The 27,469-nt window shown below is 45.4% G+C and overlaps 1 protein-coding gene across 5 annotated transcripts in view; it reads left to right on the top strand.

The window, feature by feature from the left end:
* The window catches only part of TNIK (TRAF2 and NCK interacting kinase), a 161,369-nt gene that overhangs the window by 111,796 nt on the left and 22,104 nt on the right, over window positions 1-27,469 (top strand). For 2 of the 5 annotated variants that reach the window (XM_031047056.2, XM_031047059.2), the window contains exons 12-20: window positions 40-244; window positions 10,082-10,192; window positions 10,659-10,745; window positions 11,924-12,124; window positions 17,021-17,185; window positions 19,004-19,243; window positions 21,123-21,229; window positions 23,947-24,110; window positions 25,371-25,468. In XM_031047056.2, the coding sequence (XP_030902916.1) occupies window positions 40-244; window positions 10,082-10,192; window positions 10,659-10,745; window positions 11,924-12,124; window positions 17,021-17,185; window positions 19,004-19,243; window positions 21,123-21,229; window positions 23,947-24,110; window positions 25,371-25,468 (1,378 nt within the window). The remainder of the gene's footprint in view (window positions 1-39; window positions 245-10,081; window positions 10,193-10,658; window positions 10,746-11,923; window positions 12,125-17,020; window positions 17,186-19,003; window positions 19,244-21,122; window positions 21,230-23,946; window positions 24,111-25,370; window positions 25,469-27,469) is intronic. The other 3 variants (XM_031047057.2, XM_031047058.2, XM_031047060.2) reach the window with 3 other exon arrangements.

Here is a 27,469-nt window from a genome sequence, read left to right as displayed (position 1 = left end):
CAGGAAAGGATTCTTTTCTGATGCTTCTCTCCTATGTAGCTCCATCCTAAACCTGCCGGGGGAGTCGACACTGAGACGGGATTTCTTGAGGCTACAGCTGGCGAACAAGGAGCGGTCAGAGGCGCTGCGCCGGCAGCAGCTGGAGCAGCAGCAGCGGGAGAATGAGGAGCATAAGCGGCAGTTGCTGGCCGAGCGGCAGAAGCGGATTGAGGAGCAGAAGGAGCAGAGGCGAAGGCTGGAGGAGGTAACTGGCCAGAGCCAAGCCGTGGACTGGTAAAGGATGTTTTCAGGTGGAACAGCATGATTTCTGGTAGCAGTTCCCAAGTGACTGTTCTCAGCCTCGTTTAAGATGACCATGCCCTAACCTTTCTAGCTCATAACCCCAAATGTTTTGTTAGACTGGTCAAAGCCCCCTGCTCATCTCTTTTGCATACCCACCTCCAGCCACTCCTCACCATAGGAAGTGTTGCCAGTTCTTGCAAAGGTAACAGTGACGGTTTGCTATAAATAAACCCTTGAAATACCAAACTTAAAGGGATCCCTGGAACTACTGAGTAGAGTTAGCTCATTACTGGGGTGACAGCTGTATTCAGTTGAAGTGGGCAAAACTCTTACTGGTCTAGGCATCTGTCAAGTACATTATTGTTATTTGTTACTGTGCACTGTTACAGTTGAAAAGCTGAAAAGCTCCCTTTCACCACATCTGTGTGCCACTTTGCGTTCCCTTTAGTCCCTAATTTCAGCTTCAGTCCTTCCAGTCCCTGCCAATTACAATTTCTCTTGCAGGGGAGGGGCAGATGCCTGCCTGACTTGTGCAATGATCCATATGTGCCCCAAAGGATAAGATTTCACTACCCTTGTCTTAACATACCAGCTACAAATGTGATCGATCAGAAAAATATACACCCCATTTAAAATCCAGTTGCAGGATTTGACTTTGGGTGTCCCCGAGCTGTTCAGTCTGGCTGCGTACTCTGTAGAAAGCACTTGCTTTTGGTTTAGCTCCTGTTTCTTAGATTGCAGAAGTCAACCAGAAAAAAAAAAAAAAGGAAGGGAGCTTTTCCCCTGCTTTTGGGGTTTTGATGGGGTTTCACATAAAGACACCTGTTGCCTTGCATTGAACTCATCCCAAGTGTCTGATTGAAGGGTTCATATGTTAATGGTAATTAGATTAGCTTTCCAAAGGGGTCACTACTGTGTCTGAAAAAAAGACATGCAGTAAATGGACTATTAGAGCAGCCACTCACTTTCTTTGCAGGAGTCAGAGTGTCTGTTATGTTTAACCTGACTCTCTCTGCACTGGGTAATGCTCCCAGGCCAGGAGCACACACAGGAAAGAATTTCAGGCAGCTGATGGTGATGATGATGGTAATGGCGTAGCCCCTCTTCTAGGTGGTCCTCTAAGCCCCTCCAGGGTGAAAAACAGCACAGGAAAGTCCCAGGCAAAGCATGTTTTCAGTCTGGTAAACATGTAGGTCTGTCATGTCAGAGCACAGAGCATCGTATGCTCAGTACATTGTAGGTCAGGCTTTGTTTGCGTCCTGCACCCTTCCCAAAGCTGATGAGCTGCTTTGAGAGAGGTCAGGATCTGCACAGAGACATACCCAAAATCCTCTGCCCCAGTGGATATTTATCTGAGGACTGTGGCAAGGAAGCCTTTGTCACAGTCTGCTTGCTGCAAGCAGTACAGTATCAGAACAACAATAGAATAAAAGCAGACACCAGATTAGCTGCAATCCTGTAATGAATACAATGCTTGATGCTGAATTAATACATTCTCTTCACATGAAGAAAATTGTTCTATTTCTTTGCTGCTTCTCAGGCAAGTTTTGAATGGAAGACTAATCTTGGTAAGCTGGTGAGCTGTGCTTTGAGCTACAGAGGTGCTGCTTTGTGGGGCCAGGCTGTGCACAGCTCCCCTGGGCTCTGCCCCTTTTCCCTCTTCTTTCCCCCATGTCGTTAAAAGCTAATGCCATCATAGCCAGGATTTAAAATCAATGCCTCTGTTTCTGGTGGCTCTAACAGCCCCCCATGGTTCTTCATCCATTGCCTGCTTTCCAGCTGCCTTACAATTTTCAGTCCTAAATTAAAAAGGAGATACCTCTGGAGTAAAGCTGGCAAAGAGGAGGTTTCATACTCCTGCCATGTTGGAGAGGTGGGGAAAGACAGTGGGTCTGTAACCAAGGGGCATCCTCTGGTTGCCCCAGCATGGGCCACCGGTGTGATCACAGAATCATAGAATAGTTAGAGTTGGAAAGGACCTTACGATCATCAAATTCCAACCCCCCTTACATGTGCAGGGACACCTCCCACTAAACCATCTCACCCAAGGCTCTGTCCAACCTGGCCTTGAACACTGCTGGCGATGGAGCATTCACAACTTCCCTGGGCAACTCATTCCAGGACCTCACCACCCTCACAGTAAAGAATTTCTTCCTTATATCCAATCTAAACTTCCCCTGTTTTAACCCATTACCTCTTGTCCTATCACTACAGTCCCTAATGAATAGTCCCTCTCCAGCATCCTTGTAAGCCCCCTTCAGATACTGGAAGGCTGCTATGAGGTCTCCATGCAGCTTTCTCTTCTCCAGGCTGAACAGCCCCAACTTTCTCAGCTTGTCTTCATATGGGAGGTGCTCCAGTCTCCTGGTCATCCTCGTGGCCCTCCTCTGGACTTGTTCCAACAGTTCTGTGTCCTTTTTATGTTGAGGACACCAGAACTGCACACAATACTCCAAGTGAGGTCTCACAGAAGCAGAGTAGAGGGGCAGGATCACCTCCTTCGACCTGCTGGTCATGCTCCTTTTGATGCAGCCCAGCAGCCCAGGATGCGGTTGGCTTTCTAGGCTGCGAGCGCACACTGAAGCCAGATCATGTTCATTTTCTCATCAATCAACACCCCCAAGTCCTTCTCCACAGGGCTGCTCTGAATCTCTTCTCTGCCCAACCTGTACCTGTGCCTGGGATTGCTCCAATCCAGGTGTAGGACCTTGCACTTGTCATGGTTAAACTTCATGAGGTTGGCATCAGCCCACCTCACAAGTGTATCAAGGTCCCTCTGAATGGCATTCCTTCCCTCTAGCGTATCAACAGAACCACACAGCTTGGTGTCATTGGCAAACTTGCTGAGGGCGCACTCAATCCCACTGTCCATGTCACCGACAAAGATGTTGAACAAGAACGGTCCCAACACCTGTCCCTGAGGGACACCACTCTTTACTGGTCTCCAGCTGGACACTGAGCCATTGACCACAACTCTTTGCATGTGGCCATCTGGCCAGTTCTTTATCCACTGAGTGGTCCACCTATCAAACTTGATGTTTCTCCAGTTTAGAGACAAGGATGTCATGTGGGACAGTGTTGAACACTTTGCACAAGTCCAGGTAGATGACATCAACTGCTCCACCCCTGTCCATCAGTTCCGTAGCCATGTGATCATCCCCATGGGCTTAGCCACGATTAGGGCAGAGTGGGCAGCCTTGTGTTGGCAGCTGCAATTGCCCCAGGATCTTCTTAGGTGTCCATCTTCTTGTGTTTTTCTAGCTGGGTGTAGCTTCACCTGCGTCTCCAGCTATGGAGTGAAGTGAGCTCACCTGCCTGTTAGACACTGTTTACATGGTGAGTAAGAAACTGCCAGGTTGCTATGGTGAGGATTAAAGCAGGAGACCTTGAAGAGGTACAGACCTTGTGTTGCAAACGTAACAGGTTGTGGCAGAGGTTCGATGGATGCTCCCCAGCACAGCCAGCTGTGGCTTTGCCAGCTGCAGGGTGTCATGTATCTGCCGTGGGCTGCTGTAGGAAAACCAAATAACTAGTAGAGGCGGAGATCAGCAAACAGTTTCATCACTGCTGCAGGGAGTGGGCTGGAGGAGCTGCACAAGCAGCTTTGAGCATCAGGACACTGAATCCCAGTGTCTGCCCTGGGAAGGGATGCTGCCTCTGCCTGGGGACACAGGAAGGGTGTTGCACCCCTAGGCTGCCCCACTATTTCTAGCACAGCCAGCCAGTGGTAGATATAGTTTGGTCTGTTCTTCCTAGATTTTTGGGGCAGGAAGCATCTGAAAGCCAGACAGAAGTACTGAACAGCAACCATCACAGCTGCTCTGAGTTTAATGTCGCTGCCTGGAGGCACCCAGCTCACTCCATCTATGTCACTGCAGTTTTGCTCCAGAGAGCATCACTGCTCAAGCTCTTGTACCCATCACAGTGGCACCCAAAGGCTTCAGCAGCAGCCAGACTGTTGGCTTTTGGCCTCCGCTTTTTCTTATGCTAGCTTTTCACTGACTTCAGTTGTTGACTCTTGGCTCTGGATTTATTTTGGTTAGTAGAACAAGGTTTCTTCCATGCTACTTTATGGTCTGACTAAGATGAGGTGTGCCTCCAGTAGGCAGCACTATACCAACAGATCTCTGGGAGAAGAGATGAGTGGAAGACTCAAGTTAGTCTATTTTCAAAACAAAGTTGACCTTTAAAACCCATTAGAGAATCCAGGATAAATAAACACTTGGAGCTGGTGGCTTCTGGGGCTCCTAAGTCAGCCTGTTCTGTACTGCCAGGCATATTACTGTGCTTATAGAAAGAGCTCTGACTCATTATAAGATGCTGTGAAGGTGGCTGAGTGAGTGCATTTACTGGATCCAAGTGCAGCACCGAAAGGATTGATGTAGGAAGATGCCAAGCTCAAAAATGCCTGGAGTTAGCTTGTACTGGAGATGCACAGTAAAAGAGCTGGAGAAAGGCGATTTGTCCCTTCCTCTGTCAGTGCAGACCTTCAGCAGATGTTTTTCTGTTGTTTTCCAATCTTTTATTTAAATACTGCCAATGACAGAGCTCCTGCCATGTCTGTTCCTTGCTTAGTAGAGCTCAAAATGAATGAATCCTATTTTGTCTGTCATCTTAATATTTCTGAAACTCTTATGAAGTACCTCTCATTTTAGGGACTTTCTAGGCAAATCCAGCAATAACATCAAACATATATATAAAACAGTCAAATGGGGAAGTCTTCTGGTGATCTCTTGAAGCACTTAATGCTGTCCCCAAGACATGCTGCCATCCTTAGTGTGCCTCCTTGCATCTGTTTGACACTTGCGTCTCCTTTTTCAGCAGCTGACCCGTTTCCTTCTGTAAGGCTGAATCTTCTTCCAGGCACTCAGGTGTAGCTGTCTTTAATTGTGGTGGAAGTGAAAATCCCCAGGCTGGCTGAAAACCAGGATCTTTGTGAGCTAAAATTGCAGCTTTTTTTCCCCTCATGCAGAACGTTAGTCTCGTGAATTCAGAATGTGTGCCAGAACTAACTGCCAGAGCCCCCCATATTGGAGAATTAGATATCACTAAATCAAACCGCACTAAGGAAAATAATTTTGTAATGCAGAATTGTGAATATGCTTAAATATATTTCAATTTTCCCCTGTATATACATATATTAGACATATATATATAGGTCCTATTAAGCCCTCCATTTGTTGCTGTCACAGAAAATGAGCCTTGCTGCACCAGTTTAGCCACTAGAATTTCAGCTGAGCTGTAGGAATAACACATCTCCTAGTCAGAAGCATTAGGGATCCTGTGAGACAAATCTCTGTGTAGACCCCTTGGCAGCAGTGAGCAGATGTAGTCAGGGAAGGCATTATATAACCTAATTTTTCTGCCATGTTGTGGATTTTTTTCCTTTCTAGGTATAAAATGAAGGTCACATCTTTACAGGAAAGGTACAAGGCAAATCTAAGCATCTTGCTGTTAGCATGTGAGGTTTATTCAGTGAAGTTGTAGAGTCAGACGTTCAGGGGATAAAAAATTGCTGCAGGTCCTTTATATGTTAACCAGCAGCAGACTGTCTACTGGAAGCTCTTATAAAGCAATAAAAAAATTAAATAAAATCAAGCAATTAATTATAGATAAACTTATGTTAGCTGAAATAGTGGTTATTATTTTCTTCTGCATATGCAGTTGTTGTATAGCTTGTAGGAACGTTTTCATTAAGATGACAGCCTCCTCAGTAATATGGTGCTTGGGAGTACTGTAGCAGTCCTGCACCCATTTCCAAGAATTGCATTATAGCAGCTCCTGTAGTAACAAGTGTGTGCTAAGCTTACATTTCTCTAGTTTTGATTTGGTTAGAAAACATGTAGAACTCATAGTTTCTGAAGCATGAGCCTTTTCCTGCATGGAGCATCCCTTCATGATGATCCCAGCTAAAATTAGCTCCTGTAATCGTTCGTAGCATATCAGGTCCTCATTTGCCACAGTGGGAAGTTCTGACCCAGTTAATCTACCAGTGGGAAACACTTCTCCGTGCTCCAGTGCTTGGTGTGTCAGGAAAGATGATGTTCCAGCCACAGTCACTCTTTCCCTGGTGGCTCAGATAAATGAGCCTGTCACAGCAATGCAGCTACCTAGAATATTTATTTTCATTTGTCACTTGGAATTCCCCTTCCATTTCTTTACTGGCTCATGCTCATGGTTGGGAGCAGCAGCCAAGGTTTCCATGAGCCTCCACTTGTAAGAGTCGGTGCCTCTCCGAGTTCACCAGGTTCATGGGGTGCCTGCAGCTCTCTGGTCGCTTGTAGTCTTGAATGTGTCTTATCTAGGAATGTGAGCTTGGTCCTTTCTTGGTCCTCTGAAGTCCTTGTTTTATGCCAGGCCTCCAAGGGCCTTCTCACCAGAGGTTTTACCTTCATGTGTCATCTTTCCCTCATCAATATTTAAAACCTGTCATTTCTAGTGCAGTGCAAATAAGATCCCATTCTGGCTTAGAAGCAGCTACATATGGCTTTACCTGCAGAGTTATATAAATGCAGTCCTAATTAATTGGCACTCTTGCTTTGCATGGATAATGAATCTGAGTAGTGTAAATACACACAGTAGTTTCAGGCTTGGAGAAACATGAGAAGTCTGTGCTCACAGTGAGAGAGGGAGAGCAAAGAACAGGCAGAAAAAGAGGCAAACAAAGAGAGATCTTTGAATCTTCTCCTGCCCTTTTTTTTTTGTTTTTGTGTTTTCTTGTATGTACTTTCACAGGCAGTTCCCAGCTGCATCTTATTGAGCTCAGTCCCTATTTTAAACAGGGTCCCCATCATCCCATCACTGCTCAGCACTGGCATGAGCAGAGGTAGAGGGGAGATGGGGGCACTGCTAGAAGCTTTGCCCACTGCAGCGCCAGGTCCTCTTCAGATGTTTGCCAGCTGCTGAAATAGGTCCATACAGGGGAGGCAGCTGTGCCACTGCCAATTCAGCTCCTGCTCTGCTAAGATGGTGGTGCAGTGCTCAGCTGAAGGTGCTTATAATGCAACCATGACAAATGACTTGCTTATAATGTGACCTGACAAAAGCACAGTTGAGCTGCAGGGATGTGCTGTACTCCTGGCCTCAATAAATGTATATATTGCATCCCGTTCACATACACAACCTGAAGAGCCCACTATGACAGGGCACAGAGATCCTTCAGATATCCAGAAGAGCATCAGCACTTGCTTTGAAAGAAATTTGTGCCTGGGAGGCTTGAATCCTAGCAGCTGGGATTAAATAGGCTTTTAGGTGTGCAGGAGAGGAGGCTGGTGGTTTGATGCTGCCATGCAGGAGAGAGGCCAGAAGTGGGACAAGCTCACCAGGGCCACTGGGCACATGGTATGCTGGAAGGATAGTGTTAACACTGTTCCCTCTCTGGGAAAAATTGCTTTTTTCTCCTTTGTGCAGGCGTTTGGCTTTGTTCACCTGCAGGATTGGAAATAAAGACCAATCAGGTGATTTTTATTTAAGAAATAGCTGTGACATTCAGGGCCTTGCCTCCTGCCAGCCAAGCCCAGCCTACACAAGCATTATGTGCTTTATTCAGCAGCATGCTATTTTAACTAAAAAAAACCCCAACCCAAAACCAGTGTAATACACACTGTGATTGGAAACTCAAGATAACATGTATTCAACCTGTAGTCAAAAGCCCTGTGCTCCTGAGCGCATAGAGCAGCGACTGTCACCGGCAGCACTCATCCGGGGAGGTCACGGAGTACTGGCAAAGCCAAAAAAATCACACATTACTTCTGCAGAGTTACCATGTCCCAGTGTCCTGGTGCCATCTCCTCTACAGTTTGTAGTATAGAGTTCAAAAACCTACAAAAGCCCTACGTTCATGTTGTGCTCAGCAAGGACAGGCATACGCGTGGAGTAACACATGCATACCCAGCTTACGTGGGCAGTGCGAGTGACTGAGCCTGGCATAGGACATGCTGGAGTCTGGAGCTGGCAGGTTATTTCAGGTTTGATACGATTTTCCTTCCCTGAGGCAAGTGGAATAGCAATGATAAATATGGCTATAGGTGGTACTGAAGCTATGCTGCAGCTCGAGTGTTAAGCTAGAGAAAATCAGTGTCCTTGGGCATGGATGTTACCTGTTAGCTATGGATGTTACCTGAGGATGAGATAGCAGCAAGACAGGCAATGGCTCTTCCCTACATGAAATGTGGGTGTGTCTTTAAATGTTTGTTAAAGTACCTACATGTCTATCTATAGATGTATCTATTTTTATAGGTGTCAGTCTACAAAGTTAGCTATTGATATTTGTCTCTAGAGAGATGGAGATACAGAATAGAACATAGAATATAGAATAGGTATAGAATAGAATTATAGTCTTATAATAGTGATAGAGTATATATATAATATGTATTATATGTAATAGAGGTAAAGTAGATCTGTTGGACATCTATTATATAGAGATTTATCTATTGTATTAGATAGCTATTACAGACAGATAGCTGTATAATATCTATATAGTATCTATGGCTAGATACCTATAACAGGGATAGATATCTGTATAGGTAGCTATCTATAGATAGATGCAGATTTCAGATCTGCCTGAATATAGAGTGCAGATTATTGCAGAGCAGCGGTTTAAAGATGCATCTTTTTCTCTGGGTAGCACAGCCAGCTCCTTGGGCAGAGCTGCTGTAGTCAGCTGCCGTCTCCAGCCCTCCACGTGATTTAGTGAATGCATGGTGTTGCCAATCCCTCCAGTTCCTGCCTTTCCACTGCAGTCTGCTCAGCTGCTGTGTCGGCAACGGGGGGGAAAAAGGAGGCAAAAAAGCGCTGAAAAAAGACCAGATTTATGCTTCAGCGGGTTGTCTGCCGGTTAGCGCTGCAGTGTTGCTGCACCCAGCGCATGATGGAGTTATGGCAGGCTGCAGATCCCCAGTAGCCAATACTGGCATTTGAGTGCCCTCTGCTGATGTGCCAGCTGAGGTGTGGAGAAGCCTGCAGCCCCTGTGCTTTATGGCAGAGTGTTGCAGCGGTTTGCTGCGAGCCCCTGCCCCCAGGACCAAAGAGCAGGGTGGTTTTGGGAGCTGGAGGAGTTACGGTAGGTTAAAAGCAAAGGGGGTGAGGGCTGAAAGTGCCACCTGGGTCCCCAGGGCACTCTGGATGGCTCACAGCAAGCTCTAGGTCATCATCCTGCCCCCCAAAAAACGCTCTGGATTGCTGTCAGCAAAGATGCTACAGCACAGAGCAAGTAGGGATGTGACCCAGGAGGCAAGAGTGGCAAGGGAAGCACTCCCGTCCTGATCATTTTGTGTTACAGAAAGGGAAAACCCTAGGATCTTGAGTCTTCTGTCTTAACTTCTGGTCTTCGCAAACATTAAGAGGGATGTGTTGCTCTCTTGCAAGAGCAGTAGCTCCCCCAGCACCCTCCCTCATGGGTCTGGGAACAAGTTTCCCATAAGCGATGGGTTTGTCTAGTTCCTGGGTGTCTGAGACCTGATGAGCTCACTAGTCAGGCATGTGGGCAAGTGGGGACCACACACTGCCCATGTAGCTTCATCTGCATTTGGAAGAAGAAATGGAGTTGTGTACATGATCTGGTGCTGCCCAGGAGGATGTTGTGGGCTCTCCATAGTTGGTGCTAGGCACAAGGGCACATGAGGATGGGTTAGGATCAGCAAGCCCCTCTACTGCCCCAGACAGACCTGCCGGCTAGCAAGGCATCTCATAGGGTGAACAGGAGTGTTGCTGGTTGCTGGGTGAGGTGGCTCCCTGAAAGTTGTGCAGAACTCTCAGGTAGAGGAGTGGGGGTGCTGACCTGTGCATTCTGCCCCCACAGCAGCAGAGGCGGGAGAAGGAGTTGCGGAAGCAGCAGGAGCGGGAGCAGCGGCGACACTATGAGGAGCAGATGCGACGGGAGGAGGAGCGGCGACGTGCAGAGCATGAGCAGGTAACACGGTGGGAGCAAGGCAATAGTCTTCAGCACAGACCTCTTCCTCTAATCAGGGTTTTTCTTGTAAACACTCATAATATGTGCTAGTTGAGAGCAAATTGCTTAATTGTTAACACTGTGTGTGTTGCTTTCCACTGCTGTCACATATTTCTGTGTAGGTCCACTTGCAGGCCCGCAGGTGTGGAGACACTTGATACAAGTTCTTCCCAGCCGTTTGTTCCTGGGGTGGGGGTTTATGGCATTCCCTGTTAATGTTCGCCATTTCCCAGTGGTTTTCACTGTTTACCTCAGAGGTCCCTTGTAGGGTGGTGGACACCCTGGACTCTTTGGGCAGGGACAGAGAGTACTGGCTCTCAGGATGGGTGGATGTAAGTGCCCACCTCATTTTCCTTCCTGTTGGGAAATACTGTCTCTTTTACCTTCTCTCTCTTTTTCCTTTGATCCTTGCTGCCCATGCCTCCAGGAGTACATCAGGCGACAGTTAGAGGAGGAGCAGAGACAGTTAGAGATCCTGCAGCAGCAATTGTTGCAGGAGCAAGCACTACTTCTGGTAAATGGGAGGCCACAGCCACGCTTGCTGCTTTCTGCCCATGTCGTGTCCGCATGAGCCTGCGTGCACCCAAGCTACCTAAGTGATCCCTGCCATGCCAAGACATGGGGGTTGTCACTATCACCACCACAGCCTCCTGTCCTGCTCTGTGGCCACAAGCATGGCTCAATATCCCCACCACTGCTTCAGCTGGGTCCCCTTGTGGTGTACAGTGCTCTCGTTGCATCCCTTCCCTGGCATCAGCGTGCTTGTGCCTTCATGAGAGGAGCAGCTCTGTTAGTTGCTGTGTAGTTTTGAAGGTTGTCTGCAGCATGTTGGAGTGTGGTTGAGCTGTCGCATGCCTGCACCCAAAGAACCCACCCTGTCATGGGGATTTTCATATTCCAAGTGGAGGCCTTTGTTTTAATTTCCTTGCAGGAACACTGTATATTCCTTCCTGTGCTGTTTTTGTTCTAGATATCCTCTTTTTTTATTTAATTTCATTTTGAGTTGTCCTTTTAATGCTGGTAGCTGTTTTCCTCACTGCATTTTCTTTTAATCTGCAGAGATTATTCTTTTTGATCTTGCTATTAATTTTATTTAGGGAAAAGAAAAACCCTCAGACAAGCCCTTGCCTTTTAAAATGGCTCTTTCAAAATTATTTACTCATAGAGCCATAGGGATTCAGAAAGATCACACAGTTAGCTGTGCTGTGCAGCCCTTCCCAAAAAGAATAAATTGGCCCTACAGAGGAGCTGACTTCACTTGAGCTTTGTCTGACCTGGTGATTTTTGGCACCTTATCAGGGTGATCCTTTGTTCTTACCATCCAGAAAAATCAAGGCAAAGTCAATGGCAGCTCCTAAGCAGATGTCAGCCCTCAGGGGTCTTTGCAGGGCTTCCCTGGTGAGGCAGAGCTAGCACCTCCAGTTCCCAGTAGACAGGGCAGTTCACTGGCTGCAAAGTATCGATTTTGGGGTCAGGACTCTGTATTTGTTTGCTCTGTCCTCCCAGCTACCTCTCCTCTGGGATGCTTTACAGCTCAGTCCCCAAAGTCTCTCATATCAATGAGCTTTGCCAGGAAACAGCCTTTCAGATACTCAGGCCCCATTTTCCGCCCAAACAGATAAATCTGTAGTTTGCAGCCCTGTGTTTACAGGCTGGCCAGGCATCCATTTCACTGTGTTTTCTTCTGGGTAGGAGTATAAGCGCAAGCAGCTGGAGGAGCAGCGGCAAGCAGAGAGGCTGCAGAGGCAGCTCCAACAGGAGCGAGACTACCTGGTCTCCCTGCAGCAGCAGCAGCAGCAGCAGCGACAGGACCAGAGGCCAGCAGAGAAGAAACCTCTCTACCATTACAAAGAAGGGATAAATGCCAGCGAGAAGCCAGCGTGGGCCAAGGAGGTAGGCAAGAGTAAGGAGCAAGAGGGTGCCTGCCTGCCTCTGCAGGGCTGGGCACACAGTTCAGTCCAAAATATGTACAGCAGATTGCACTCTGCTGGGTCAGCCTCCAGCAAATGCCATTAGCAGTGCTGGAAGCACTCCCAGTTCAAGGCAGTGTGTGTGCATCTCTGTGTACCTTTGTGCAAGCAAAGAGAGTAAAGGAAGGAGGCTTTTCCATGAGGGCATGCAAGGAGGAAAATGAGTCCCTCCTGGAGGGGTTCAGCCATATCTGGGGATATGTGAGCATACTGGGAGCTCCTGGTGTTCCTGCCTGGCATATCCACAAGCCTACTGCGGGTCAGGGGTGGATGTAGAGTGTGATTGTAGCAGGGTTCCTTGCTGAGCACTAATTTGGTTCACCATAGGCAGAGATCAGCCAGCCTTTCCTCCCGTGCTCAGGACTGTATCTTTTGGGATTGCTCTGCTCTCATGATTTTCAGGAAGGCAAGCCACATCAAGAGTTTTCTTTTTTTTCTCCAGCTAAAAGAGGTAATTGTTGGAACAATTGTAAGATCTTGAATATTAATTACTGCCTGGCTGAATAGTCTTGAAAAGATGAAGACATGCATTGTTTGCAGTGCAGTTGCAGGATCGTGTGCAAACTCAGTCTCCTTAGTCTCTTTGTGGTGGCTCCAGTAAGACTGGTGCCCACTCTTGCATTAATTTTTCCAAAGTTCTTTGTGTTTAGTTGGTTTAATTTTGCAGCCCTGGGCAGAAAGATCTTATAATAACTCACCTATTCCTACTAAGCAGGATCACAGCTCTACTGCCAAATGCCTGTCACCCATTAGTCCTGGCAGAGATGTGACATGCATCCAGCACATAGCTCTCTCCTGGTCTTTCCTCTTGACAACCCTTGGCTGTATCCACAATACCTGCAAGCATCAAGTGCTCAAGAAATTCAATCAGCTCTCCGTTGCTAAGCAAAGGTCAATAATACGAATAGTTCTTAACCTTTCTAAACCATCACAGACAGAGATGTGTCTTTTCACTTCTTTATACTCCCTTGGGTTTCTCCTTTGTTCCCTTCCAATTTAGTCTTCAGAGTCTTTTGGTGTTGATGCACCAGAAGGCATATTTTCATGGAGTTGTGGCATCATTCTCCAGCCCTTCCAGTGGAAGAAGAGGTTTGGTAAGTGGGTCTGCAGATGGGATGTTCCAGATGTGCTGAGCCACCTCTAACATGAGGGGTTTCCACCTGGATGGTGTCTCTTTGGCTTTGTGCAGAATAGGGTCTCTCTTGGACATCTGCAGAAGTGCTGAGAGCTGGTAGCAGGCAGGGAAAGGGGAATAAACTGTCTTTCATTGCCTGGTTTAAATAAATCCTCTGGAATGCTGCGAAAGTACCTCTGGCACTGTCTTCAAAGCCATAGCAGAGATAAAAAGGAACCTTATTCTTTATCTGGTGTGAAGAAGTGCTGGATTTAGCATTCTGTTTCAGACACAAAGTCCCATTTCTTCTGTTCCATGGGGGAGGTATCTTTTTATTTGTTGCCATCACTTGAAGCACAGTGTTGGGAAGTGTACAGTATGAATGAGAGCAGCAGAATGTCACCTCATACCCTTTGCTGAAGTCACAGGGAAGATGAGGTTTCCTGTTGTTGGGGAATATCTCCAGCTTCCACTAATTAGCTCTCCAAACCATTTACTCTTTACCTGTGTCACTCTGTCTGATTTCTAATGATATGCTCAAAGCAGCCAGTGTGGCATCTTTCTGCTCTTGGGAGCAGTAGTTTGATGTACTGCCTTGACAAAAATACCTTTGGGAACTTCCCTAAACTAATCCTCTTGCCTTGATCCCCTGTTTTACCTATTGCATCGTCACACTTCTAGAACAATTCAGCTACTCTGCAGCATAAAGTTCTGTCCTTGCTGGCTATACAGATAGACTTGTGCTGATACTTAATCATCCTACCATGGTTCTTGTCACAATTTAGCAATTTCCATACCCAGCCCATGCATGCTAATTTAACAGAAATATTGAGACTTTGTTTTCCTTTGAGAACAATGAAGAGACAAGTCTAGTGTTCAGCCTACAATTTCTGGAGGCTCTGCAGATCTTATTAGGATACTTTCTGAAGATTTTGCATGATATCCCATACCATCCTTGTATTTATATTCTTTGGTCTCAAGTCTTCTCCCTCAGGAGCTTGATCACCATAGCTGAGTTCTCCTTGCACCGTGCCCTTGTCTGCTTTTCAAAGCTCTCCTTTATGCACTTATTTTCCCACCTCACTCGTCTTCACATGATAACTCCAAGGCCTGCAGACACAGGGTAGAGTGTAAAGGCCTGTAGCCACTCATGTTATGTCCCTACATCCCCTTGTTAAGGGACTGGTCTGTCAGTGAAGACAAAGCTCTGGCTTAGGAACCAGGCTGTACTGTATGTTTCATAGCTTAGTCAAGTATTTCTCCTTTTTTATGCTAAACAAAACAGTCTGATCAGGTAGTCTTATCAATACACATGGATGCACATCTCCATTTGCTGACCCTTCTAATCATCTTGTGAATGAAGGGTTATCCACTGGAAATTAACTTGGGATATAGCCAGGGTGCTGTCCCAGACCTGCTGTTTATCCAGGTTCATCATCAAGGACTCGCTGGGCCTTCTGGACATCATGTTGTAACCCTCTGGTGATCCAGCCAGGGACATGGCATTAGCACTCTAAGCAGTACTGTAATGAGCAGCTTTCTCCATTACTGGCTTGTTTGTTACAGACCAGTATTTGCTAAACAAAGTGATGCAGATAGTCAGGTGTCCTGGGTTCAGCTGCATTCTCTCCCCATGTTATTTCTCTTATCACTATTACTGTTGGTGGTAGTGTAGTAGTTTTGTATTATACCTTAGTTACTGGACTGTTCTTATCTCAGCCTGTGGGAGTTACATTCTTTAGATTCTCCTCCCCACCCCCCCTAGGAGCAGGGAGAGTGAGCAAGTGGCTGCATGGTTTGAGTTACCGGCTGGGCTTAAAGCACAACACCGAGCCTAACTTCTCAGTGACAAAGAAGCTTGGTCAGCTGAAGGATAGGTTTGGGCAGGTGTATGCCGTACATGACCATGCATAAAGGAGGGGACAGGTTTAACTGGATGTTTTCCATGCAGTGGCCAGGCTCTGCGGTGCTTTCCCACAGTTCAGAGCTTCTTGGGAGCTCAGAGCTCAACTGTGCGTCACAAGCTCTGCTGTTCTCTGCAGCAGCCAACATGTGCCATCAGCTTCTCCTGCAGTCCCCATGGCTTTATTCTTCTCTTGCTTTGAAGTGATGTATTAAAACATTAGCATCATTCCACTGGGACCTGCACAGAAGCTGCTAAGAATGTTTCCTGTTTGAGGGGAATCTTGAGTTCAATTAGAAATGGCTTGAACCAGAGCGATGATGAATTCCTGCAGGATTTTGCTGCTTTTTCCCTCATTCTGCCTAATGGTGGAGTCAGTAAGCTTTCATGAAGTGCAGCTGGAGAGTCCCAAGAGCATCCTCTGCTGTGCTGGTGCAGCAAAGTCCTAGTGAGGAGATGCTGGCAGTGGGAAACCAAGTGTTCTTCTCCTTCCCGGTACACAGACATCCCCATTTCATCACTCGCCTGCCTTCTAGTCTACACAAGCTTTGACGTCCTCCATGATTAGCTGCACTTTATGGCTTGGCAGTGTGCCAGAGAGCACCTGCAAACAGGTGGAGGCCTTGACAGCAGCACTGTGCCTGCCTGCTGTCGTTCATGACAAAGTTTGGTTGATAAGGAGATGTACTGGGCCATGCCTGCAACCCAATGCTCATGCTGCTGTTCCCTTGTTCAGGAGTTCTCCTTCCTGCCCTGCTTGCCTTCCCATCCTTTTGTCCACTCCCATAGGCATCACCAAACCAAGTTCTGTGCAGCCTCTGCTAGCCAGTGGGCAGCATCTGCGGAAGTTGTGACAACCTCTTAGGACACAGCAGTGTCCTGGATGGTCCCTCATGAACTAGGAAGAAAAAAATCCATAACACAAATCTCTTACCTAACTTTTACTTAAATCTGATGCCTGCTCAATATCTGAAAATGGAAAAGATGCATTTTTTTAATATAATGGCTTTTATTAATTAAAAAGCAGCTGCAGTTCTTTCCAAGCAAACCTATTTTAAGGATTGCCTTTTAACATGACATTGTACATGGTGGAACCAAGACATGCTAAGGGTATTTAACACGGTAATGATACATGAATGAAAATACCTGTCAGATCTTGAGGTATCAGAAATTTTGCATAGCATATGCTGTATGAATACCAATGCATACAGTCTCTAACTGCAGGAGCAGATTGCACGTATGTCTGGGTTAGCTGAAACCATTGCACTTTGATCAAGGGGAATTGAAAGCTGTGGGCTTTGGGTTTATTTCTCTATTGGTAATGGAAGTTTTTCCTCTTCCATACATGATAAGGTGTGAGACTTACTAAATCTAGATCAAAGACAGCCATTTTCTGGCTGGCATGTTTATTCTTTTATTCAGATCAAACAAAAGCACTCCTCGTGATGTTTATAATAGTGAAAGAAAAGGGTCCCCTTGCTTAAAGATACATTTGAGAAGAAGCTAGAGCTTCTCAGGAGTCATCTTCTAGAAATACCTCTGAGAGTCATGTTTCCTTTTCTTTATTTCTTCATTTCATATTCAGAAATGAATTATGTGCATAAATACAAGTAGTTCTTTCAGTGTCTTTAAAATGCATTTATTGCAAAATCTTCAGAGGGATTTGGATTCCATGATGATACAATATATGTGATATGCCAGAGGAGAAAAGAACTTCATATGATTTAGATATGCATACCTTGGTTTTCTATTGGAGACAAGTTTTTATGGGGTGTTCACCCACTCTCCCTGTCTTGCCACAGGTGGAGGAACGCTCCCGGCTCAATCGCCAGAGCTCGCCGGCCATGCCCCATAAGGTGGCCAACAGGATTTCTGACCCCAACCTGCCTCCTCGGTCGGAGTCTTTCAGCATCAGTGGTGTGCAGCCAGCCCGGACCCCACCCCTGCTTCGACCTGTGGACCCGCAGGTAACAGCACTTTCCCTGGCAGGCTCACATACCAGAGCCAGGATGCTGGGAGTGCTGGTAAGGTAACAAGAAAAAGAGGTGATTTAAGGGAAATTGTGTCTCAGCCTTAAGCATATTCATGAGTAAGAGCAGCATCTACATTCATGAGTGTATTCCTCTTGTCACCTCCATGTGTTAGCTACATCATGCTGGTTTATACCTTCCTTTGAAGCATCACATACTAGTTACTGCCAGAAACAAGCTGGAGGAGAAAGAGGAACTGCTGGTCTGGTCCAGTGTGGCAGTTGCTCTGTTGTTCCTCTGTTCCTCTTTGGATCTGGTTTATGTAAAGCGACTAAAAGTACAGTGCCTGGTGCAAAAGATCCAAGCTGCTTTTTGCTTTCTTTACTGCTTTAATTCAAGCTTTTGTTTTGGTTTTCCATTGAGTTGACATCAGTCACAAACACATCTGGAGAGGGCATAGATCACTGTGACCATCACACAGGAGGGGCATCGTTATTTTAAAAGTTCTCCCAGCCATGAGGTCTGTAAGTACTCTGCCACCAAAAGCTGTAAGAGTGTTGATGCTGGCTCTAGTCCAGCCCTGGAATTACTGCCACAGATCCACAGACTTCAGCAGGTGTTTCAGAGGGAAGTATAAAGCCTTTGCTCCAAGTCTTGTGGGGCTTTCTATGGGAAAATATGCCATCCACGTGTGGCATGCGCACTCATAGGACAGCAGTACAATGCCATTTTTAAACAAAATACATACAGGAAAGTCCTTAAACATACAGCTCTTTGACCCAGTGTATATGATCTGTATATGTTGGGAAGTATGTAAAACCCCCACTGTAATCTTTCTGATTGACCAAATACTTTTCAGTGACCTTTTCGGTAACATATGTTGTCAATAGCTACAAAGACTTCTGTTTGGCAATAAAATCTTAATGAAATTTACCCATGTGAACGTATGCATGCATACACATATACATATGATACATGTATATGTGTACATAGACATGTAAGTAGAAATGTCAAATAAAAGTTACAACCCCCCTGTATCAAAGAAGTGCAGCTTCACAGTGTCCTGGGACGAAGCTCTGATTTCACAAACTAACTTTGTGGATTCCTCAGATTTCCCAAAACAAATCTTGGTATTCTTTTCAGTTGTAACCTCTAGATCTGTAGGGCTGATTCATGGAATAGTGGCTACCTAGACCTTAATAGAAACTCATGCTGCAAGATATTTTTTTAAGCCATCTATGCCTCAGAATTCCTGATGATTTTTTTTATTATTATTTATTATCCTTTTTTTTTTTTACTCCATTTTAGCAGGGAAAATCCATGCCAGACTCATTAGTACAACTTTAGAGGTGTAAGCATAGGAGCTGTAAATTCATCCAGTAGCAGGCAGAGCCTGGGGCAGGCACGGTGTGCATGGGAGATGGCAGGAGAGAGAAGCCTGCCCCTGCTCCTGGGGTGGTACCCATGGATTGGCACTGGGCTGTCGGCACGAGCCTATCTCCAGCTGCATGCAGGAGCAGTCAGGACTGGAGAATGACATTGCCTGATTTTAAAAGGCTGAGCTGTACAGGCCTGATTTTTAATAGGTATTGTGTTGAAGCAATATAAATCAGGCATTCCTGAAACCAAGGGAGTGCTGATCTCAAACTGAGGGGCCTTTTCAGTGCATCTGAAGTGCTAAATCAAATATTTTAATAAGTTTTTTTTTTAATCAATTTTTTAAATATTTTTTATTCCTTTTTTCTTTTTTTTTCTTCTTCCCCCCCCCCCCCCCCCCATTTTGTACTGATAGTTCTGTTTTGACTTGGTGCTTAGATTCCACATCTGGTCACTGTGAAATCCCAAGGAAGCTCCTTGTCTGGGTCTCAGTCACTGCATGAACAGCCTGCAAAGGGATTGGCTGGGTTTCAGGAGGCTTTGACGGTGACCTCTCACCGCACTGAGATGCCAAGGCAGAACTCGGACCCCACCTCAGAAAACCCTCCTCTGCCCCCTCGCATTGAAAAGTTTGACCGAAGTTCTTGGTTACGGCAGGAGGAAGACATTCCACCAAAGGTAACACTACCGCTTCTCACTTTCAGCACGTCAAAGAGGCAATCTCAGAGCTAAGTCCCCATGGGATAATGCTGCACTTGGTACCTCTGGCAAAGCAGATTGGGTAGGACTGAGCCCATCCCTGTGGCTCTTCGGCGAGTACCTACAGCCCCAGGGCTGCATTTCCCAAGGAAGGTTTTGCACAAGATGCTGGTAGCTGCTCTTGGGCACACACACAGTGCTGCAAAATAGTATTGCCCTCCAACAAAGAAAGTTCTGGAGCCTAGACAGAGGCTGTAATAAATTATTGTCTTCTTCCCCTAGGATAAAAAACAACCTTCTGTTTAAATAGAATTACAGGAACATAAAATTTGTCATATTCAATAAGATGGGTCCTTTTTAGTCTGATACCCTGCCTCCAGTTGCAATCAATGTTTGATGGAAGACTTGTAAGGGCTCCAGCAGCTTTTTACATTCACTGATGTTTTGGCAGTATCTGGCAGTACCTCTCTAATTAAGACTCTTCTGGACCAGTATTTCAATCACATTGTTTTTATGCACCTTCATTTTGGAAGGATTATAATGTGGCCATTAAAATTCCCCTTGCAGTGAACCAGTGCTCAGCAGTGGAGGATTTTTACAGAGAAAAAATGATTACAAAGTCATTAGTGACATGAAGGCAGTATTTGTCCCTGATTAAGAGTCAGTTTTTCTTTGTATTCATAAAGTAAGTGGCTTAAGAGCAAAATACCAGCTACCAGGTAAGCCTCCCTGTGCAAGGGATCTATGGTGGCCTGTCACATGTTAATAACGTTCCCATTTTTGCTACCAGCAAGTGAGAGAAGACATCAGTGCTCACCTAAGGAAAAGCAAGCCAACAGCTCCTGGAGCTGTTTGTGTTCTTCAGTTCTCAGTAGTGCAGGAGGGTGGGTGCCTGATTTCAACCTTATTTTGAGAAAAAAACTTGCAATTTGTAGTTGGTTTTTGCCTTGAGTCCTTTGAGAAGGGTGTCTCTTAACTGCAGAGATGCACTTCATGGTGAAACCACAGCACCAGCTCCTTGGAAAAAAAGCTGTTTTCCAACACTATGGAGTATTTTCCCCCTTGGCTGAGAGAATGTAAACTCTGTAAGGTGTCCCCAAGAAATCACATTTAAGGCTGTTGTGTCAGCAGTAACAGCCATGAGGAGTCTGACTTCACATTTTACTGCCCAAAGTGGATTTGATGTGTTTGTAAATGGGAATGAAAGGACTGCCCCATGAGGCAGGGCTGGCTGTCTCTGGGGTCCAGGGTCTTGTTTCTGCCTGTGCTTATAGCTGGATGCTTCAGAGGAAGGTAAAATACTCCCCAGGTCATAACTGCAGTGTACCCTACCCAGAGGGGAGATTTCCTTTTAATGAGACAAGCTGTAGCTAATGATACTGCAGAATATGAAGCTTGTTTGCTCTCTAAATCATTTTCTCTTGCCTAACATAGCTGTGTGTTTATTCACAAGAAAAAAAAAATCCATTGTGTCTCTGAAATGCACTTCAGTTAGAATTTTACCTTAAAAAGTAATTTTCTGTGTTTTGTCAGATTTGAATTGTATTTGTGTGTGTACATGCATACATTCACCTTCAAAAAAGTAAGCACCCTGTTTTATGGTAGCTGGGCTGCTCAGCGCCTCCCCTGCCAGCAGCATCCCTCACCACACCCTTTGCAGCTCATTTCTGTCTCACACTGGGGAGATATGTTCTAAAAGCTGAGAGCTTTATGGTTTATAATTGCCTATCCCTCAGTGGGAAATCAATTGTAAATCAAGTAATAAGGCAGTGCTGGGAGGTGATCTCTCAGGTGTGCGAACAGCAGCCTGAATGGTGGAGCAGACTGGGTGACAGCAAATGTGTCTGTTCTTTTCCAGGTGCCTCAACGAACCACTTCCATATCCCCTGCTCTGGCAAGGAAGAACTCCCCGGGCAATGGCAGTGCCCTGGGGCCCCGGCTGGGCTCACAGCCTATTCGAGCAAGGTATGGATGTGGGCAAGGTACAGACACAGAGGGCAACGGGCAGGAGTGATCCCAGCACGTACTCCTTTGCCTGGCTGGGGAGCCCAGATGTGGGCTGGGTTTAGCCCTGCTTTTACTGATTGGTAACAACACAAGATTTGCTATGCTTCTCTTATCATTGCAGTCAACTTTTTCATTCATTACTACTTTGTACTGGCACCAAAGGCTGTGAATGCTTAGATCCCTGGAGGTTTTGTTCCCTGGGCTGAATATGTTCCTGGGCATTGCAGGGTTTGGAATTGGATGCTACATTTGCAGCTAGGGATAAAAAAGGAATTTGGGCACTCCCTTTAGCAGAACCAGGCTCTGTTTCTCCCAGTGTCACCTCTTACTTACAAGGGGATCCACATCAGCCAGTGGGGAGATCTCAGTGATACGTACCATAGTTTTTCTATGCATCAGAGCAGCTTTTCACAGATAATGGCTGAGGAATGTGCTGATACAGCTTGGGGAGATTTTCATTAGATGTAGACCAAAGATAAAATTACTTTCAGTTTCCTAGGACTAGGGCCTTTAGTTTAGCCTCATGCAGCTCTTGGGCATGGTGGTGTGCAGGGCTGAGGCAAGATGCTGTACCACAGCAACAGTCTGATCTGCCATGTCAGAGCTATCCCTGGGCATGTTTAAACCAAGCAGGAAATTTGACTCTGCTCACAGCTGGATAGAAAAAACTTGGCTTAGTCATGCGAGAGCTTGTCTCTGGTTTGCAGAACATCACAGACAGCTACAGACCTCAGACTGGCAAATCTCAAGGTAATATGTGTTCCCCATAGCATTGTGTGAAGGAGCTACTTGGTTTCTTCTTTCTGCCTTGTCCTTTCAGGATGAGGTCAAAAAGAGAATGCTGGAATGTCTGTAGCCATGTGCTGTCACCAGTTTCAGGATATACTCTTCTTTCCAGCTCAGTGCCCCAACCGTGCATCAGCAGACTTGCATACTGTGGGCAACAGCTTAGAGTAGCTGACAGGGGTAGCAGAAAGCAGAAGAATCTTCTTGCTGTTTTGTTGTTTTTTTTTTTAATAGAAAAAACATTCATATTGTGGTTTGTTTCCCTTTATTGCTGAAGGCTGAAGCATTTTGAATTCTTTAAAATGTTCTTTTAATTAGCGTTTGCTTGAAGAACAATTTAAAATGCAGGGGGATATTGGGCTGCGTAGTCCTAGGAAGTGATGATATTGGAAATAAAAATAATAAGGGGATCTGGGGTTCAAGTTGAAGGTTGCTCACTGTTTCCTGGACATTGCAGTCCCAGTCCTGGTTGGTACAGTTGTATACATTAGTTGCCAAAGTTTTCAAATACGCTTCATGAGTTAATTTAGCTAAGGACACATCAGCCATACAACATGAGCTGGAGGCCTTCAGTTGGATGAAAACTGGAAATTATTAGGATGCTGTCGTATTCATTAAACTTAATATTCAGTGAAAGTATTTCATATTTCATTTCTCTCACAGCAGTGTAACATTTCTCCAGCTTTCCTTTTGTATTTCTTGTCCTATTGGTTCTTGATTCCCCCCATGCATAAATGTAAATATTATAAAAATATGCTTTCCTTTATTTGTCACCCTGTTGTAGCAAATGAGGGTATTTTCCTTGCACACACAAGGTTGCTGTCTTGCTGTCATCATTTTAATACCCACCTGTTTCAACGTGAAATAACAACAGGCAGGGATTTTATACAATATCCATGTTAGGCTCTGTCCAAACGATTCTGCCAACAACCCCATTATGGCAGTGGGCCTTAGCACAACTTGCACCAACGTGGTTGTTCTCTGAGGGACGTGCCATGCAGACCCCACAGACGTTGCACCTTACACTCATGGCGTCCAACTGTAATTGTATTATTCATGTGGCACTATTACCACGTTCTTTTTATGTATGCAAAGTTCTCATTGGACTTGATGGATAAAACTTTTCATACATTTTTAACAGGACTTTGAATAAGATAATTTAACAGAAATATTGTATAAAAGCAAATTGCATAACTCTGTGTGAACATGTCTTCTGATTTCATTTCAGTGCCAAATAAGAATTAATTTCCTGAAGGCACCTGATACCCAGAAAGATATTAGTCACTCTTCGTGTATCAAGGATGCTTTTTATTCTAGATGTATGCATGTTCACAAGGCAAGAGAAATCAAGGAACAAAAGGGGATCTCTGATGCAAGTTCAAAGTGAAGCCATTAAAATTGGGAAGTATGAATAAGTGGTAAAAGTGATCTGTAGCCTTGTTGCAAACTTGAGATCCTTTCTTCAGTTAAATACTTCTTTCTCTGTCAAACAGTGATGTGCAAATTCCCACTTCCGTGATGAATATTGATAGTTAAGTAGATAACTCCAGCATTGCACATTACAGGCTGAAAGGGAGTTCTGAACAAAGAATCAGAAATCTTAATTTTTGATGAATTTGGCAAAATAAGAGCAGAATGCTTCTCTAGCCAATTCTTCATTGTGGTTGTGGTGCACCTCCATAAAGATGGTCAGTGCCTAATTCTACATAGTCCCTCAGTGGGATTTGTAGGCTCAGTAGCTTCAGAAAAGAAGAGCTCAGCCCTGTCTTGTCCAGCAGAGGAGGTGTCCCCTACCTTGGCAATTCTCCCAGTCAGTGTGGGAAGCAGCTGAAGACTGGAGGAGCATGTGACACTGGCTCATGGTGTCCTTCTGGTTTGTGCTCCTGCAGCAACCCAGACCTGAGGAGGACAGAGCCCATCGTGGAGAGCCCACTGCAGAGGACCAGCAGCGGCAGCTCCTCCAGCTCCAGCACTCCCAGCTCCCAGCCCAGCTCCCAGGGTGGGTCCCAGCCTGGCTCCCAGGCTGGCTCGAGTGAGCGCAACAGAGTCAGAGGTGAGATTCTTGAGAATATCCCTTAGCATCGGGCATGCTTTCTGCGGCTTGTTTGGTAAGCAAGAAGGACAAGAGATCTGTGATCTCATGTATGGTTTTTAACAAATTAAAAAATCAGAATTTATCATTCCTGATGCACTTCTGTGACCAGCTGACCTCTTAGCAGAGATGCCAACACTCCCTTTTGCCTGGATGCTGATGTACAGTGCCCACGACAGCATGTGCTGCTTCTGCATTCACGGTGCCAAGTAGCTTGTACAAAAGGACATAGGGGTTATAGAATCATAGAATAGTTAAGGTTGGAAAGGACCTTAAGATCATCTAGTTCCAACCCCCCTGCCGTGGGCAGGGACACCTCACACTAAAATAAGGTAAGTTATGCTTTAGGGTAAACAAAATGATAAAAAAAAATACCTGTGTGCTTCCTGTCTTCGTCAATCCAAGCACACTTCTTCTGTGATGGTTTCTTTAGGAGTCTGTTTCACTTTTAGAAGTATATTTAATTTTTTTTTTTGGAGCTTCATCTTTGTGCAGAGCCTGAGATGGGAGTAGAGGAGTGAATAAGACCATAAGAAGCTTTCTCTAAAATGCTTTTGCCAGGCAGCCATGCTGACACTGGGTTTATGTTCCTAGTCAAATTGTTTCATCTTAGAGCCACTCTTGAAGATATTCCATTCCCCCGTTTAATCGCAGTAGCAGTTGCTAAAGCTCATTTCTGCATTTCTGGCACATCCCCGCAGTATAAATCCCTAGGGATGAAGCGCATTAAAACAAATGCTGTCTCCATGCTTTGAATTTTTTATGACTCGGCTGTAAAATGACATGTCCGTTGTTGAAATCATTAATCCTCTAGGTAATAAGTAAAAGGAGTTTATCACCATTGTCCTTTTTGGTTTGATTTTGGTTTTAGTAATGAGGAATCCTGTGGCAAATAATGTCCCAGCAATGTCAGATGCTGCAGAGCTTTTGTTTATCACATGCTCTGCTCTTTTGCAAAGTGAATTTGTTTCTTTAGTAGAAAGAAGGGCAGTAACACTGTGAGAGGGCTGTCAGTGGAGGCAGGCCTGGGTCATGGCATTTGTTGCTATGTTGATGGAGACTTGTTGCAATGACAGTCAGGGAGGAGCAGGAGGGTTTTTCAAGACAACAGAAACAAAACGATGATGGAACCCTCAATCCCACTTGTTCCAGGTGACAGGATGCAGTGACAGGTTTGAGCAACATTTTAATTCCCACTCTCTGTGCTTGCCTTTTGCTCAGGAAACACCAAGCCTGAAGGGTCCCCTGTGCTCTCCCATGAGCCTGCTAAGGTCAAGCAGGAAGACAACAGGGATGTGACACGACCAAGCCGACCCGCTGTGAGTCTTAAATTATTTCCCATGGGAATGTTGCCAGCTGGCTTGGCCACGTTTCCCTTCAGTGTGGTAGCACAACTGCAGGGCCCCCCAAAAAGAGGCTAGTACTGTTGCTTCTCCAGTAGAGACTGGAAAGCAGTGGTACAGCAAGAGCCCACGGGAGATATGAATGCTTAAGAGAGTGCATGAGTTTTTATCAGGAGCCCAAGTCTAGGGGAAAGCACTTAAGCCTGTGTTTTCAAGTGAAGCAGATGCTTAAGGGCTTTGCTAGCTTGGGTGTGGTGGTTGCCTATGGCACATTGTTGTGTTCCGTGCTGCATGTCCCCCTGCAGCAGCCCAGTGGAGGGATGCTCTGCTCTGGAAACCAGCCCCCGACAGCCTTCACAGCTTAAAACCAAACCTGATAGTGGTCTCTCTACAATCCCATTTGATTATTCTGAGCAAAATCTCATCCGAAGTGTTTCCTCCTGTTTTAATGCTGATGACATTTGTATTTTAAAACTGCAAACTTGGCCTAATGAAATTAATTTCCACTGCTTCTCTTTTTTAATGTGTAATAATGTTTTGTTGATGTTTTTTTTTCTCTACACTCCACAGCGTTGAGCTAACAATTCTAATTTTATTTCTAACCTGCTTGCCCTTCCTCTGGCTTTTTCCTGTCCTGATCTGTTTCCTCTGATGCTGATTATTCTTCCTTTACCCACAGAGCTATAAGAAAGCTATAGATGAGGTTAGTGATATCTTTTCTCAGTGGGTCATGCCTGTGCAAGGTTGACTTGTTAGTGCTCAATACCGAACCGGGTTTTCTTGGTGCTGACATTGAAGAGGTGGAGATGTAATTCTTGGGGCAGACAAGAGACCGAACAATTGCGTCTCGGTGTAGGGAGCCTGTGCGTGGGGAGGGGAGCGACACGGCCGCTGTGTTCTGCTCAGCCAAAGGCTGCCTGAAACCCACTGGCCAGACCACTTGCATGGAAGTTGTGGCAAGAAGCACCCCAGCATTCACACACAGGGCAAACAGTGCTGCCGTTTTGGTGTTTTTGAAAGAGAAAGAGCAAGAACGGAGGTTTCTGGTGCCAGTGGAGGTGGTCTGGGCAGCCTGTGCCACTCACTCACTGCATTCTGCTCTCAGCTACAGCCCCCAGCCACCCACTGATTTCAGTGGGGCCATTGAGCACTATTTGAAGTGCATTTTAAACCTAATCCAAAAGAAGATGCTTGGCAAATGAAGGAAAACAAAGCAGTGGGATACATGGGGTAATTCATTCTCATGGACCATAAGCTGTAAAGCCAGAGTCAGCAAAGGCATCTTGGGTCTTGATGGCCAATGGTAGTCTTCCTTCATCCTCTTAAAAAAACAAAAGTCCTGAATTACACCTTTTTTTTACCATATGATAATATTTTGAATATATGTGCATCTGGTGATGCTGAATGTTTTAGTGTTCATGGGGAAAGACCAGACATTCCTGATGTAGCATTTAACCTATTTCACACACATCACTGTGTGCTGATACTGGTGATTTTGGGGCTGTAATGGCAAGCACCTGTACCAGCAGCATCTCCTACAGCCTCATACCTCTGAAAGTGGAAGATACAGAAGAAGGAAGATGTGCTGGTTAGTTAACTTGTTCTCTTCAGTAAAACATGAACAATGCGTTTTGTGTAGTGAAGTGCTTTGTTAAGGAAAGAGCACATAAATCAGTGTCTAAATAAAGGCAGCATGTGCGCTAAATTCAAATTCAATGAGCTGTGTGGTTTTGGAAACCAATCTGACTTGATTCCAGCAAATACTAAATCCAGAGAAGTCTTTGTAGTTAAAAGTAATTAAAAAGCACTGATACTATTAACTTACGTGTTATGTCATCCTCAGTAATAACATTTCAAGCACATGTGGAACTACAGAGCACTTTCTAGTTGTCAGATTGGTTTTGGTCCAAGAGCAACTCAGTGAAGCCATTTAATCCTACATAGTGCTCATTACTTAGAGAAAGTTATAGCATCAAA

This window comes from Melopsittacus undulatus, chromosome 6, assembly GCF_012275295.1.
Source record: "Melopsittacus undulatus isolate bMelUnd1 chromosome 6, bMelUnd1.mat.Z, whole genome shotgun sequence".
NCBI lineage: Eukaryota > Metazoa > Chordata > Aves > Psittaciformes > Psittaculidae > Melopsittacus > Melopsittacus undulatus.
This window is presented reverse-complemented; position numbering and strand designations above follow the sequence as displayed.